This window comes from Oncorhynchus masou, chromosome 9 (genome assembly GCF_036934945.1).
Source record: "Oncorhynchus masou masou isolate Uvic2021 chromosome 9, UVic_Omas_1.1, whole genome shotgun sequence".
NCBI lineage: Eukaryota > Metazoa > Chordata > Actinopteri > Salmoniformes > Salmonidae > Oncorhynchus > Oncorhynchus masou.
The window spans coordinates 5,300,249-5,317,977 of NC_088220.1; the positions used below are offsets into that span (position 1 = coordinate 5,300,249).

At 41.2% G+C, this 17,729-nt stretch overlaps 1 protein-coding gene across 1 annotated transcript in view; it reads right to left on the reverse strand.

Moving 5' to 3' along the window:
* Positions 1-6,269: 6,269 nt before the first annotated feature.
* Positions 6,270-17,729, reverse strand: part of LOC135545449 (T-box transcription factor TBX22-like) — a 52,829-nt gene continuing 41,369 nt past the window's right edge. Inside the window, exons 6-8 of the mRNA XM_064973069.1 lie at positions 14,769-14,833; positions 14,604-14,677; positions 6,270-12,623 (exon numbers count right to left, since the gene is read on the reverse strand). Of these exons, the coding sequence (XP_064829141.1) occupies positions 12,073-12,623; positions 14,604-14,677; positions 14,769-14,833 (690 nt within the window). The 3' untranslated portion in view covers positions 6,270-12,072. The remainder of the gene's footprint in view (positions 12,624-14,603; positions 14,678-14,768; positions 14,834-17,729) is intronic.

The following is a 17,729-nucleotide window of genomic DNA, read 5'->3' on the forward strand; positions in this document are numbered from 1 at the left end:
GTTGAATAATGCAGAGGCCTCGGCACCTTTCGAGGTGATGTACATCCAAATACCTTTTGGGTCAATTTAACCACTTCCGGTTGCTCCAGGAAGCTTAGAATCGACACAGGTAGACCTCATAGTGGTCTGATGGAATGTCATAGAAGACAGGTTCATACAGCATTCATAACCCATAAAGACCCCAGGTTGTATTTAGGGGAGCAGGCAATGTATTCCTATGGGGAGAGAAGTCAATGCACACTGTTTTTTTGTAAACACCTTCTTTTAACTGTGAAAGGTTAATGCCACACAGTCAAGGTTAGGCTTGCACAGATCGGGAGGACCTTAGGAACAGTCCTGTGTTTGAATTGTCCTTCTAAACCTAACGGTTCCGCCGCTGTCACCCAAAATCAAATGACATTGTGGTGCAGGCTTCATTGTGGGCCTATTTTTCTCATGGTCGCTGCGCTCAGACCGAGTGAGCTACGGTCAAGCGGGGCACCTCGTTGGACTCGGCCCTGCCTTGGGATTATGTTTATGCCATTGCCTGCTCTCTGTGTCTTTAAACACCACGCTTTGTCACTCCATCCTTGCTGTGTGTGTGTGTGTGAGAGCTTTTCTTTGACATCTGTTGGGAAAAATGACTGATTTACAGTTCATGGGGGTTGTCTAATCACACATATGAAGTTTTGGACAGATCTGATTTTTTTAACCCTTCCAAACAGCCCCTGAGACACCAATTATGGCACTTCCGGTTGGCACAGGAAGCTATAAATAAACTCATATCCTCATTGGGGTATGCCTTTACAGAATCCTGAGTTTTAAGTCTTTACGTTAAGAACTGAGTTATTTACGGAGGGTTTAGTGAGTGTGTGTTATTTCAGAAAATCATAGAAAATCACAGAAATGTCGCAGAGCTCCGCAGCACATTTTAAAAATACTCGTATGAACACCCTGCAACTGGATCTGTAACCGTTGAAAAAAAAAAAAAACACCTATATCTGAACATCACGATCTGGTCAACGTACGATTTCTCGTAAATGACGATAGATAAATGGCCGATTTTTTTTATTGACACCGGAGGCTCCTTGACTTTGACGTGAAGTGAAAAAATCTTTTCTCTATTTTCATTTTGGACCTTTAATCCCAGAAATATGGCCATAACTCAAAAACCGTTGAGGCCTAGACGCCATCTTGTTCGGGGCCATCTTCCCATAATGCCAAACCTACGCTCACCAAGTTTCGGCTTCGAAATATTTTCGGTTTCCGAGATATGGCACGTCGTGATTCGTGATGTTTTGTCCAATAGCAATATGATTGCTTATGCCCTCTTGTGGGATATTTCGGCATTGCGCAAAAATGGGCTAAAATTTGTTTATTTTATTAAACGAAAACCGAATGTCCGACAAAGTTCATTTGATGACTTCCCGGTAGGTCTGGCCCTACCGCTCGGCCCGACGCCGTCCCCGAATTTCTAAAATGTTTTCGGACGTCTAGTAAGGGACCGTACAGTTCCAATAGGGACTTTCTCACTAACTATACGGTGATTGTCGAAATGTTCCCTTAATGTATGTAAACACCTTCTTTTAACTGTGAAGGGTTAATGTCACACGGTCAATGTTCCTTCTGCGTGCCTCCTGCGTACTCCAATGAAAATGATTTGATAATGTTTCATGTAAGGGAATACCCCCCTGAAATGGAGAAAAATGAATGGGAGAATATTGGCATAGGACAAACCATATACACGGTGTCCAATACCACCCAATTCGGCGTTGATTCATGCAAAATGTATTGCAAATGCCATATGGCAAATGCCATTTTTTGTCGTAACACTTCAAAATCCAACAGGTGGCGTGTCCGCTAAACATGTTTTTCAATTGGAAATGTCAACCCAAGTCAACATCCAAAAGCAAAATTTGAAAAAAAAATGATTTTTTTGTCAAAAACTTATCACCCCTTAAAAAAGTGCTTTCTGGACCAGAGCAGGCCCAAATTCTTTCGCTTTTTTGTCAAAACATAATAAGAACTGTATCAATATACTTTTGTCCAATTTTATTATCATTTTTTTTAATTCCTTGCGCATAAGGCATAGGTTTTGTCCATTTGCAATATGATTTCATGGAAGTCAAAAGTCAAAAATGGCAAAATTTCATTTTTTCCACACCTCTTGCTTTCTGGACCGTTTTTCAAAATTCTATCGATTTTTGTGTCAAGCCGGTTTCAATAGTCTTGTGTCTCACATGTATAAGAACTGTATCAACATACTTTAGTCATATTTTATTATCATATATATATATTTATATATTTTTTTTACTTGTGCATAAGGCATCTGTTTTGTGGGGGCCAAATGTCATAAGAAATTTGACATGCACAAAAATCCTGCAGAAATGCAAAACTGACTGGCCTGATGAACTCGGGATGGCCGGGCAGTGATTGTTGTTCCTTTCCATCATTCGTTGTGTTGATTTTATCATGTCCATTTGGTGATGTTTTTTCACTATAGAATCATATTGCAAATGCACGTGCATTTGCAATGTTTCAATGGGCATTTACCATCACACATTTGAAGTTTTGGAAAAATCCTGCAGAAATGCTAAATTGACTGGCCTGATGAACACAGGATGGCCGGGCAGAGATAGTTGTTCCTTTCCATCACTCGTGATTTTATTTCATCATGTCCATTTGGTGATGTTTTTTCACTATATAATCATATTGCAAATGCACGTGCATTGTTGTGCAACTGGTGATTGAAAATAGGCACCTGGTAAACCAAAAATTAAAATATGGTTGTAAATGCATTTACCGGTCATTCTGATCATTAATGACAGGTTATGGGAACACAGGATGGCCGGGCAGTGATAGTTGTTCCTTTCCATCACTCGTTGTGTTGATTTCATCATGTCCATTTGGTGATGTTTTTTTCACTATTGAATCATATTGCAAATGCACGTGCATTTGCAATATGTTTCAATGTGCATTTACCATCACAAATTTGTCATGCTATAAAAATTGTGGTGCAGGAATGCCTAAATTGACTGGCCCGATGAACTCGGGATGGCTGGGCAGTGATTCTGGTACCTCTCCATGGTGATCATTTTATGGTTGATTTTAGAATGTCACTTTGGTGATGGTACCTCACTGTTTAAACATATTGCAAATGGACAAGAGTCACCAGCAAGTCACCGTCCATCAGTCAATTAGATATCATTCTGACAACAAACTGATACAAACTGACACCAAACCCACTTTTCCCAACTCGTTTAGTAGCCAACTATCACATACTTCAGAGCTGGCCCAAAATTCACAATGCCTTCGGTTCAAACCATAAAAAAACATAAAACACGTAGTTACGTTAGAGCTGCGGGTCCATTTCTTATGTTATGTGTAGGCCTAGCTGAGGCGACCCCGAATCCCAAGTTTTGGCTAGATAGGTCATTTGGTGTCCGAGCAAAACACTAATTGGTGCTGAAAATCAACTTTTTTCTATGACTTGCTACAGGGTCCTTGAATGAGCTATCGGACAGAAACGTTGTGTTCTGTCTCTATGGGCCGAGACGGTCACAATGCACCTAGTCTTGTGACTCTGGGACATTTCTAAATGTCGACATTTTCGTGATGCAAAAATGAATTGAAGTCATTGCAAATGTACGAGGCTGTTTCTCGGTCCGAGAACCTTCTAGAGCCACGTAACTCACCACGCACTATCGACCTGAGGTCTAGAACAGGATTCTACAGTTTTGGAACTCTAGGTCCGACGGTTCTTTAAAAGTTCCAACAAGGTTAATTAATGCAGGCAGTGTATGTCTCTACGCACCCCAATGGGTCCCTCCATCCAAGCTGTGTGTGTGATTTAGTTTTAATTTGAAATTGTATGGACAAATGACTGATTTACAGTTCATGGGGGTTGTCTAATCACATAGATGAAGTTTTGGAAAGATCTGATTTTTTTAACCCCTCGAAACAGCCCCTGAGACACCAATTATGGCACTTCCGGTTGACACAGGAAGCTATAAGTCAACACATATCCTCATTGGGGTATGCCTTTACAGAATCCTGAGTTTTAAGTCTTTACGTTAAGAACTGACTGATTTACACAGGGTTGAATGCACTATGTCTATCAAACTGCAGGCAGGATATGGATATACACTTTTAGGGTGATTTTAACCACTTCCGGTTGGTCCAGGAAGCTTAGAATCGACACAGGTAGACCTCATAGTGTCCTGATGGACTGTAATCAAAGACAGGTTCATAAGGCATTCATAACCCACATAGGCCTCAGGTTGAATTTAGAGGAGCAGGCAATGTATTCCTATGGGGAGAGATGTCATTGTATTCTGTGAGATCAAAAAACCCTGTTTTACTGTTAAGGTATCATGCTACACGGTCAAGGTTAGGCTTGCACAGATCGGGAGGACCTTAGAAACGTACCTGAGGTCGAATTGTGTTTCTCACCCTAACGGTTCTCTCACTGTCACCCAAAAGCAAATGACATTGTGGGGCAGGCTTCATTTTGGGCCTACTTTTCTAATGGTCGCTGCGCTTAGACCGAGCGAGCTACGGTCAAGCGGGATATCTCGTTGAACTCGGCATGGCCTAGGGATTATGGTAATGCCATTGCCTGCACTCTGTGTCTTTAAGCACCGCACTTTGTCACTCCATCCTTGCTGTGTGTGTGTGAGAACTTTTCTTTGACATCTGTTGGGAGAAATGACTGGTTTACAGTTCAGGAGGGTTACCTAGCCACACATGAAGTTTTGGAAAGATGTGACTTTTTTAACCCTTCAAAACAGACAGTGTGACCCAATTAAAGGCACTTCCGGTTGGCACAGGAAGCTATAAATAAACTCATATCCTGATTGGGGTATGCCTTTACAGAATCCTAAGTTTTAAGTCTTTACGTTAATAACTGAGTTATTTACGGAGGGTTTAGTGAGTGTGTGTTATTTCAGAAAATCATAGAAAAATCACAGAAATCTCCCAGAGCTCCGCAGCACACTTTAAAAAGATTCGTATGAACACCCTGCAACTGGATCTGTAACTGTTGAAAAAAACACCTATCTTTGAACATCACCAATCTGTCATTGTACGATTTCTCTTAAATGATGATAGATAAATGGCTGTTTTTTTTATTGACACCGGAGGCTCCTTGACTTTGACGTGAAGTGGAAAATAATTTCTCTATTTTCATTTTGGACCTTTAATCCCAGAGAACTGGCCATAACTCAAAAACCGTTGAGGCCTAGACGCCATCTTGTTCGGGGCCAACTGCCCATTATGCCAAACCTACGCTCACCAATTTTCGGCTTCGAAATATTTTCCGTTTTCGAGATAAGGCCCCATCATGATTCGTGATGTTTTGTCCAATTGCAATATGATTGCTTATGCTCTCTTGTGGGATTTTCCGGTACAGAGGAAATGTGACCAAAATTTGACTATTTCATCAAACGGAAACCGAATGTCCAACAAAGTTAATTTGATGACTTCCCGGTAGGTCCGGCCCCTGCCGCTCGGCCCGACGCCGTCCGCGAATTTTACAAATGTTTTCGGACGTCTAGTAAGGGACCGTACATTTGCAATATGGACTTTCTCACTAACCATAAAGCAGATGTCAAAATGTTCCCTTAAGGTATGTTATGACCAGGCAAAGGTTGCGGATTACTTTAAAAATTATTTTTAACCACTATAGCCTCATCTCTGGCTAAGAAGTAACTCACCTGCTCTGGACACTATGGCCAGTCTTTATTATCAACTTTTACCATAGCAAAGGATCACTAGTGATTTGTTTGAGATGTGCATGGTAACAGAGGACAACATTTCCAATCTACTATGCTTAATGAGCACCAACAAAGCAACTGGGCTGGATAACCTTCCTGACAGATTCATAAAGGATAATGGTGGTGTCACTGCTAAAATTATAACTCATATTGTAAACCTTTCTATTACTAGTGGTACGTTTCCCAAGTATCTCAAAACAGCCCGGATGGTTCCACTCCACAAGAAGAGCAGTAAAACAAATGTAGGAAACTACAGGCCCGTGTCAATCCTCAGAACCTCATCCAAAGTTGTTGAGAGATGAATTTTTAATCAACTTGAAGGATACCTTCTGGAGAACAATCTTCTTTATGAACTTTATGAACAGTGTGTGTGTGTGTGTGTGTGAGTCCAACAGCTCAACTAAACAGTGCTGTAAAATAATATTTGATTCCATAATTCAACAGAAAGTATTTTTAAAGCATTTTATGAAGTGGCATAATAATCACACTTATATAATTTGGTGTTTGTTAGGTCTGAGATACACACACAAACACACACACACACACACACACACACACACACACACACACACACACACACACACACACACACACACACACACACACACACACACACACACACACACACACACACACACACACACACACACACACACACACACACACACACACACACACACACACACACATTTATACACAGCTCAGAGGGAACCTGGATGCTTGCTTGTAGAAAACAACATTTGGACTGCAGCTGAAAAAATCAGTCAGAGGTAAAGTAGAAGGGTCAGGGTTAGAGTTAGGGTCAGTGTTAAGGTTAGGGTGAGGTTGGGGTTAGGGTCAGGGTCAGTGTTAGGGTCAGGGTCAGGGTAGAAAAAGGGAGAAAATATAAAAACAGTAGATAATTGTGGTTTGATACAGCTCTAGTATATGATGATGGTCTGATAAAGCTCTAGTAGATGATGATGGTCTGATACAGCTTTAGTAGATGATGGTGGTCTGATACAGCTCTAGTAGATGATGGTGGTCTGATACAGCTCTAGTAGATGATGGTGGTCTGATACAGCTCTAGTAGATCTGTTCTGCCTTATTATTATTCGACCATGCTGGTCATTTATGAACATTTGAACATCTTGGCCATGTTCTGTTATAATCTCCACCCGGCACAGCCGGAAGAGGACTGGCCACCCCACATATGCTCTCTCTAATTCTCTTTCTTTCTCTCTCTCGGAGGACCTGAGCCCTAGGACCATGCCCCAGGACTACCTGACATGATGACTCCTTGCTGTCCGCAGTCCACCTGGCCGTGCTGCTGCTCCAGTTTCAACAGTTCTGCCTTATTATTATTCGACCATGCTGGTCATTTATGAACATTTGAACATCTTGGCCATGTTCTGTTATAATCTCTACCCAACACAGCCAGAGGAGGGCTGGCCACCCCACATAGCCTGGTTCCTCTCTAGGTTTCTTCCTAGGTTTTGGCCTTTCTAGAGAGTTTTTCCTAAACACCGTGCTTCTACACATGCATTGCTTGCTGTTTGGGGTTTTCGGCTGGGTTTCTGTACAGCACTTTGAGATATCAGCTGATGTACGAAGGGCTATATATATAAATTTGATTTGATTTGATTTAGATGATGGTCTGATACAGCTCTAGTAGATGATGCTCTGATACAGCTCTAGTAGATGATGGTGGTCTGATACAGCTCTAGTAGATGGTGGTCAGATACAGCTCTAGTAGATGGTGGTCTGATACAGCTCTAGTAGATGGTGGTCTGATACAGCTCTAGTAGATGGTGGTCTGATACAGCTCTAGTAGATGGTGATGGTCTGATACAGCTCGAGTAGATGATGGTCAGATACAGCTCTAGTAGATGGTGGTCAGATACAGCTCTAATAGATGGTGGTCAGATACAGCTCTAGTAGATGATGGTCTGATACAGCTCTAGTAGATGATGATGGTCTGATACACCTCTAGTAGATGGTGGTCTGATACAGCTCTAGTAGATGATGGTCAGATACAGCTTTAGTAGATGATGATGGTCTGATACACCTCTAGTAGATGGTGGTGGTCAGATACAGCTCTAGTAGATGGTGGTCTGATACAGATATAGTAGATGATGGTGGTCTGATACAGCTCTAGTAGATGATGGTGGTCAGATACAGCTCTAGTAGATGGTGGTCTGATACAGATCTAGTAGTTGATGGTGGTCTGATACAGCTCTAGTAGATGATGGTCTGATACAGTTCTAGTAGATGATGGTGGTCTGATACAGCTCTAGTAGATGATGGTGGTCTGACACAGTTTTAGTAGATGGTGGTCAGATACAGCTCTAGTAGATGATGGTCTGATACAGCTCTAGTAGATGATGGTCTGATACAGCTCTAGTAGATGATGGTCTGATACAGCTCTAGTAGATGATGGTGGTCAGATAAAGCTCTAGTAGATGATGGTGGTCAGATACAGCTCTAGTAGATGGTGGTCTGATACACCTCTAGTAGATGATGGTGGTCTGATACAGCTCTAGTAGACAATGGTCAGATACAGATCTAGTAGATGATGGTGGTCTGATACAGCTCTAGTAGATGGTGGTCTGATACAGATCAAGTAGATGATGGTGGTCTGATACAGCTCTAGTAGATGGTGGTCTGATACAGCTCTAGTAGATGGTGGTCTGATACAGATCTAGTAGATGATGGTGGTCTGAACCAGCTCTAGTAGATGATGGTGGTCTGATACAGCTCTAGTATATGATGGTGGTCTGACACAGCTTTAGTAGATGATGGTCTGATACAGCTCTAGTAGATGATGGTCTGATACAGCTCTCGTAGATGTTGGTCTGATACATCTCTAGTAGATGATGGTGGTCTGATACAGCTCTAGTAGATGATGGTGGTCTGATACAGCTCTAGTAGATGATGGTCTGATACAGCTCCATTAGATGATGGTCTGATACAGCTCTAGTAGATGATGGTCTGATACAGCTCTAGTAGATGATTGTGATCTGACACAACTTTAGTAGATGATGGTGGTCTGATACAGCTCTAGTAGACAATGGTCAGATACAGATCTAGTAGATGATGGTGGTCTGATACAGCTCTAGTAGACAATGGTCAGATACAGATCTAGTAGATGATGATGGTCTGATACAGCTCTAGTAGATGATTGTGATCTGACACAACTTTAGTAGATGATGGTGGTCTGATACAGCTCTTGTAGACAATGGTCAGATACAGATCTAGTAGATGGTGGTGGTCAGATACAGCTCTAGTAGAAGGTGGTCTGATACAGCTCTAGTAGATGATGGTCAGATACAGTTCTAGTAGTTGATGGTGGTCTGTTACAGCTCTAGTAGATGATGGTCTGATACAGTTCTAGTAGATGATGGTGGTCTGATACAGCTCTAGTAGATGATGGTCAGATACAGCTCTAGTAGATGATGGTGGTCTGACACAGCTTTAGTAGATGATGGTCTGATACAGCTTTAGTAGATGATGGTCTGATACAGCTCTAGTAGATGATGGTCAGATACAGCTCTAGTAGATGGTGGTCTGATACAGCTCTCGTAGATGATGGTGGTCTGATACAGCTCTAGTAGATGATGGTGGTCTGATACACCTCTAGTAGATGATGATGGTCTGATACAGCTTTTGTGGATGATGATGGTCTGATACACCTCTAGTAGATGATGGTCTGATACAGCTCTAGTAGATTATGGTGGTCTGATACAGCTCTAGTAGATGATGATGGTCTGATACAGCTCTAGTAGATGATGGTGGTCTGATACACCTCTAGTAGATGATGATGGTCTGATACAGCTCTTGTGGATGATGATGGTCTGATACACCTCTAGTAGATGATGGTCTGATACAGCTCTAGTAGATTATGGTGGTCTGATACAGCTCTAGTAGATGATGATGGTCTGATACAGCTCTAGTAGATGATGGTGGTCTGATACACCTCTAGTAGATGATGATGGTCTGATACAGCTCTTGTGGATGATGATGGTCTGCTACACCTCTAGTAGATGATGGTCTGATACAGCTCTAGTAGATGATGGTGGTCTGATACAGCTCTAGTAGATGGTGGTCAGATACAGCTCTAGTAGATGGTGGTCTGATACAGATCTAGTAGATGATGGTGGTCTGATACAGCTCTAGTAGATGATGGTCTGATACAGCTCTAGTAGATGATGGTGGTCTGATAAAGCTCTAGTAGATGATGGTTGTCTGACACAGCTCTAGTAGATGATGGTCTGATAGAGCTCTAGTATATGATGGCGGTCTGACACAGCTTTAGTAGATGATGGTCTGATACAGCTCTAGTAGATGATGGTCTGATACAGCTCAAGTAGATGTTGGTCTGACACAGCTTTAGTAGATGATGGTCTGATACAGCTCTAGTAGATGATGGTCTGATACATCTCTAGTAGATGATGGTGGTCTGATACAACTCTAGTAGATGATGGTGGTCTGATACAGCTCTAGTAGATGATGATGGTCTGATACAGCTCTAGTAGATTATGGTGGTCTGATACAGCTCTAGTAGATGATGATGGTCTGATACAGCTCTAGTAGATTATGGTGGTCTGATACAGCTCTAGTAGATTATGGTGGTCTGATACAGCTCTAGTAGATGATGATGGTCTGATACAGCTCTTGTAGATGATGGTGGTCCGATACACCTCTAGTAGATGATGGTCTGATACAGCTCAAGTAGATTATGGTGGTCTGATACAGCTCTAGTAGATGATGATGGTCTGATACAGCTCTAGTAGATGATGGTCTGATACAGCTCTAGTAGATGGTGGTCTGATACAGCTCTAGTAGATGGTGGTCTGATACAGCTCTAGTAGATGATGATGGTCTGATACAGCTCTAGTAGATGATGGTGGTCTGATACACCTCTAGTAGATGATGATGGTCTGATACAGCTCTAGTAGATGATGATGGTCTGATACACCTCTAGTAGATGATGATCTGATACAGCTCTAGTAGATGATGGTCTGATTCAGCTCTAGTAGATGATGGTGATCTGACACAACTTTAGTAGATGATGGTGGTCTGATACAGCTCTAGTAGACAATGGTCAGATACAGATCTAGTAGATGATGGTGGTCTGATACAACTTTAGTAGATGGTGGTCTGATACAGCTCTAGTAGATGGTGGTCTGATACAGCTCTAGTAGATGGTGGTCAGATACAGCTCTAGTAGATGATGGTGGTCTGAACCAGCTCTAGTAGATGATGGTCTGATACAGCTCTAGTATATGATGGTGGTCTGACACAGCTTTAGTAGATAATGGTCTGATACAGCTCTAGTAGATGATGGTCTGATACATCTCTAGTAGATGATGGTGGTCTGATACAGCTCTAGTAGATGATGGTGGTCTGATACAGCTCTAGTAGATGATGGTCTGATACAGCTCTAGTAGATGATGGTCTGATACAGCTCTAGTAGATGATGGTCTGATACAGCTCTAGTAGATGATTGTGATCTGACACAACTTTAGTAGATGATGGTGGTCTGATACAGCTCTAGTAGACAATGGTCAGATACAGATCTAGTAGATGGTGGTGGTCAGATACAGCTCTAGTAGATGATGGTGGTCAGATACAGCTCTAGTAGAAGGTGGTCTGATTCAGCTCTAGTAGATGATTGTGATCTGACACAACTTTAGTAGATGATGGTGGTCTGATACAGCTCTAGTAGACAATGGTCTGATACAGCTCTAGTAGATGGTGGTCAGATACAGCTCTAGTAGATGATGGTCTGATACAGCTCCAGTATATGATGGTGGTCTGACACAGCTTTATTAGATGATGGTCTGATACAGCTCTAGTAGATGATGGTCTGATACAGCTCTCGTAGATGTTGGTCTGATACATCTCTAGTAGATGATGGTGGTCTGATACAGCTCTAGTAGATGATGGTCTGATACAGCTCTAGTAGATGGTGGTCAGATACAGCTCTAGTAGATGATGGTCTGATACAGCTCCAGTATATGATGGTGGTCTGACACAGCTTTATTAGATGATGGTCTGATACAGCTCTAGTAGATGATGGTCTGATACAACTCTCGTAGATGTTGGTCTGATACATCTCTAGTAGATGATGGTGGTCTGATACAGCTCTAGTAGATGATGGTGGTCTGATACAGCTCTAGTAGATGATGGTCTGATACAGCTCCATTAGATCATGGTCTGATACAGCTCTAGTAGATGATGGTCTGATACATCTACCTCGGCGCTATGGTTTCCAGGATAAGGGCTACTTGTTATTGCTAGGTTAGGGTAAGGGTAAGGAAGGGTCAGGGGTTAGAGGTCAGAGGCAGTGGTTGATGGTGGTGTTCCAGGGTGTCTGGCGTAGCAGACAGTCTGTGGTGCTGTCAGCCAGTTTGGCATGGCATGAGAAAGCAGTGAAGTGAGCGTTTCTGGGTAGACTGGAGTGGTACAGACAGTACGGGGGGGCTGGTTCTGCGTGGGAGCGGAGAGGGTAGTGAGGGCCGGGTCCCCGCGGGGAGCTGTGAGAGGGAGGGGCCTGTAGGGGGTGTGGCTGCAGGCTGGGAGGATGTCCGGGAATGCCCCCCTGAAGACACAGAGCACTGAAGCCTGGAGCCTTCTTCCCTGGCAGGGCCGAGAGGAGGGGTGGCAGGGGGGAGTAGCGTCGGGGGGAAGGGGAGGGTCTGGCCGGCAGGGGGGAAATGGGGGAGAAGGGGGAGGTCTTGCAGCAGAGGGGAAGACAAAAGGAGTGCAGGCTGGTGTCGGGGCAGGAGAAGGAGGAGAGGGTGAAGGGGTGAGAGGTCAGAGGACAGGAGAGAGGGACAAGGCTCTTCAGAGGAGAAGTGCAGTTGCTTGGAGACCCACAGCTACCTCCTGATGAGACAGGACAACAGAAGACAACAGAAGGGGTTTAAAAAAAGATGAATAACCGTAACTATTGTTAGATTAATAACCAAAACATACCTAGATTAACAACCATAATAAGAGTTATATTAATAACCATAACTATAGATAGATTAACAACCATAACTATAGATAGATTAACAATCATAATAAGAGTTTTACTAACAACCATAACTATAGATATATTAACAACCATAGCTATAGGTAGATTAACAACAATATCTAGAGGTAGATTAACAACCATACCTAGAGTTAGATTAACGACCATAACTAGAGGTAGATTAACAACTATACCTAGAGTTAGATTAACAACCATACCTAGAGTTAGATTAACAACAATATCTAGAGGTAGATGAACAACCATACCTAGAGTTATATTAACGACCATAACTAGAGGTAGATTAACAACTATACCTAGAGTTAGATTAACAATCATACCTAGAGTTAGATTAACGACAATATCTAGAAGTAGATTAACAACTATACCTAGAGTTAGATTAACGACCATAACTAGAGTTAGATTAACAACAATATCTAGAGGTAGATTAACAACTATACCTAGAGTTAGATTAACAACAATACCTAGAGTTAGATTAACGACCATAACTAGAGGTAGATTAACAACTATACCTAGATTTAGATTAACAACCATACCTAGAGTTAGATTAACAACAATATCTAGAGGTAGATTAACAACCATACCTAGAGTTATATTAACGACCATAACTAGAGGTAGATTAACGACCATACCTAGAGTTAGATTAACGACCATAACTAGAGTTAGATTAACGACCATACCTAGAGTTAGATTAACGACCATAACTAGAGTTAGATTAACAACAATATCTAGAGGTAGATTAACAACTATATCTAGAGTTAGATTAACAACAATATCTAGAGGTAGATTAACAACTATATCTAGAGTTAGATTAACAACAATACCTAGAGTTAGATTAACGACCATAACTAGAGGTAGATTAACAACTATACCTAGAGTTAGATTAACAACCATACCTAGAGTTAGATTAACGACCATAACTAGAGTTAGATTAACGACCATACCTAGAGTTAGATTAACGACCATAACTAGAGTTAGATTAACAACAATATCTAGAGGTAGATTAACAACTATATCTAGAGTTAGATTAACAACAATACCTAGAGTTAGATTAACGACCATAACTAGAGGTAGATTAACAACTATACCTAGAGTTAGATTAACAACCATACCTAGAGTTAGATTAATGACCATAACTAGAGTTAGATTAACGACCATACCTAGAGTTAGATTAACGACCATAACTAGAGGTAGATTAACAACTATACCTAGAGTTAGATTAACAACCATACCTAGAGTTAGATTAACAACAATATCCAGAGGTAGATTAATAACCATACCTAGAGTTAGATTAACGACCATAACTAGAGGTAGATTAACAACTATACCTAGAGTTAGATTAACAATCATACCGAGAGTTAGATTAATGACCATAACTAGAGTTAGATTAACGACCATACCTAGAGTTAGATTAACGACCATAACTATAGTTAGATTAACGACCATACCTAGAGTTAGATTAACGACCATACCTAGAGTTAGATTAACGACCATAACTAGAGTTAGATTAACGACCATAACTAGAGTTAGATTAACGACCATAACTAGAGTTAGATTAACAACTATACCTAGAGTTAGATTCACAACAATATCTAGAGGTAGATTAACAACCATACCTAGAGTTAGATTAATGACCATAACTAGAGGTAGATTAACAACTATACCTAGAGTTAGATTAACAATCATACCGAGAGTTAGATTAATGACCATAACTAGAGTTAGATGAACAACAAGATAATGTAAATGTCTGTGATTGAGACTTCGAAGACGAATTGTACTTTTATAAGTGAGTGTCGGAATAGGTCTGTGTTTGTCTTTCAGTAGCCATTCACCTTGTAGCTGTAGAGTAAATGGTTTGAATTCCAGACTCCAGGGATAGGACTCCATGAGGCCGTCCAACACGCCCCTACACAGAGGGAGCATTCACAAGTGTTAAAATAGTGAACTACATGGAGAATATGGTGTGATGTAGACACTTTATAGCTGTGTTTGTTTACCTGTTCCGTCCTGGGTCTCTGAAGCCCTTAGCGAATGGGTTCCTGTCAATCTTCAATTTGGTGATCTGACAGCACAAACAACAAATCAGGACAGACAGAGGGTTAGGAATATAACCTACATGGTTTAGTAGGAGCTATGGTTTCCAAAGTCACAGCTTTGTGAACTCTGCCTACAAGGCCAGCATCCCGGAGTCGCCTCTTCACTGTTTAAGTTGAGACTGGTGTCTTGCGGGTACTATTTAATGAAGCTGCCAGTTGAGGACTTGTGAGGCGCCTGCTTCTCAAACTAGACACTCTAATGTACTTCTCCTCTTGCTCAGTTGTACACCGGGGCCTCCCACTCCTATTTCTATTTTGGTTAGGGCCAGTTTGCACTGTTCTGTGAAGGGAGTAGTACACAGTAGCCTTCATTTCTCAGAACAAGAATAGACTGACGAGTTTCAGAAGAAAGTGTTTTTTTTCTGGCCATTTTGAGCCTGTAATCAAACTCACAAATGCTGAAGCTCCAAATACTCAACTAGTCTAAAGGTCAGATCAGTTTCATTGATTCTTTAATCAGAACAACAGTTTTCAGCTGTGCTAACATAATTGCAAAAGTTTTTTTCTAATGATCAATTTGCCATTTAAAGTGTTAGACTTGGATTAGGTAACACAATGTGCCATTGGAACACAGGAGTGATGGTTGCTGATAATGGGCCTCTGTATATCTATGTAGATATTCCATTAAAAATCAGCTGTTTCCAGCTGCAATAGTCATTTACAACATTAACAATGTCTACACTGATCAATTTGATGTTATTTTAATGGACAATTTTTTTTAGCTTTTGTTCAATAACAAGTACATTTCTAAGTGACCCCAAACTTTTGAACGGTAGTGTAAGTCAACCCCAAATCAATGTAGTCCTCATAATTTTTGCGCTTCTTCGATGGTCCAACGTCCCTGTCTGTTGTTCGGTGCTTTCCCGGGTAAGGGGACAGTAGCTTGGTGCTTTCCTGGGTAAAGGGGCAGTAGCTCTTCAGCTGCATCAGATTCACAACTGTCAGTGTCCATGCTAGCTGGGCTAACAACATGTAGAATTACTGAGGCTAGCATTGGATGTGCTTGTGGAAGCAGAACAGCTTGTGTTGTTGACAGGTGCAGGTGTAGTACTGCTGGTGGTAGCAGTACTACCAGTAGAGCTGGTAAGTGTCTCTATGGATGCGGGCTTTACTTTTTGTAACCATTTATACATTTTCGAGTAAAGGGAATGAGTAGCAGCTACGTTTGGCTACATATGGACCGTTAGTGGAATTCCCGCGAGAGAGTAACGATTAATGTGATTGGATGTTAATTATTTGACTAGGCACACAGAGTGTTGAGAAATCTGTGAATGTATTGTAATGTTTTAAAATGGTATAAACTGCCTTAATTTTGCTCAACCCCAGGAAGAGTAGCTGATGCTTTGGCAGCAGCTAACGGGGATCCATAATAAATACAAATACAAATTATTTGGCATACCCCCGACGGCATCGTACCTGGACCCCAGTTTGGGAAAAGCCGGTTTAGTAGGAGCTATGGTTTCCCAAGTCACAGCTTGTCATAGTGACCCCTGTAGCAGGGCCAGGAACAATATGACCTACAGTACCAGTCAAACGTTTGGACACACCTACTCATTCAAGGGTTTTTCTTTATTTTTACTATTTTCTACATTCTGTAATAATTGTGAAGACATCAGAACTATGAAGTAATACATTTGGAACCATGTAGTAACCAAAAAAGGATTAAACAAATCCAAATGTATTTTATATTTGAGATACTTCAAAGTAGCCACCCTTTGCCTTGATGACAGCTTTGCACACTCTTGGCATTCTCTCAACCAGGTTCATGAGGTTGTCACCTGGAATGCATTTCAATTAACAGGTGAATTTTGTAAAAGTACATTTGTGGAATTTCTTTCCTTCTTAATTAATGCGTTTGAGCCAATCAGTTGTGTTGTGACAAGGCAGGGGTGATATGCAGAAGATATCCCTATTTGGTTTAACAGTCAGTAACCGCTGCTCTATTATCCAAAAATTCTTCCCGGCTTGGCTTAATGTAATAATAAAAAAACGTTCTGGGCTAATAATGTGAGAATAAAATACTGCAAAGTTGCTCAGGAGACAGAAACAGAGTGGCCATGGCTATCGGCGTCATCTTCAGCTTGATGATAGATGACAGTAGTAATGTAGTTGTAATAGTGCAATTATATTGTTAATGTAGCTACAGTGATGTGATGATAGTAGTCATGTCACTATAGTGATGTGATGATAATAGTAATGTAGCACCAGTGATGTGATGATAGTAGTAATGTAGCTACAGTGATGTGATGATAGTAGTAATGTAGTTACAGTGACATTGGCCTGTTGGTGAGGTTTATGACCCCCATAAATACCTTCCTCCCTTTCCTCTCTCTACTCTATAGAGTTGACTCTTTGGAAAGCCCTTTGTTAAGTATGCTAACATCAAAAGGGTGGGTAAAGGAACCATATTTCGGTAATCCAACCAGCTGAAAATATGCGTTGGTACTTAAAGAATATTATCTCAGATCAGTTGTTGTCGAGACATTACAACTAATGACAAGATGACATAAACTGTATCTTGGAAAGTCTACACATTCTAGTTCAGATTCACACGGAATTGTTGTGCAATTTATTAAATGTTTAAATATAAAACTATTTGTGAAAATATTAAATGTATTTTAGCTTCTAAATGAGAGAATGGTTTTCATAAAGTAAAACTCCGCTCACTCAGTGGCCCCACCCAAATGAACAGACATTTGTTGCGAACTATGAAACACGCCCTTTTCTCCCACCACTACAAAAGCCTGTTGATGTAAAATTCGACGTGAGGACTGCTGTCCAGACGTTAAAAGGGCTAATATCAACTATAGAACTAAGCCAACCTCAGTGTGAGCTCAAAGTATGGCAACTTGGTATGAACTT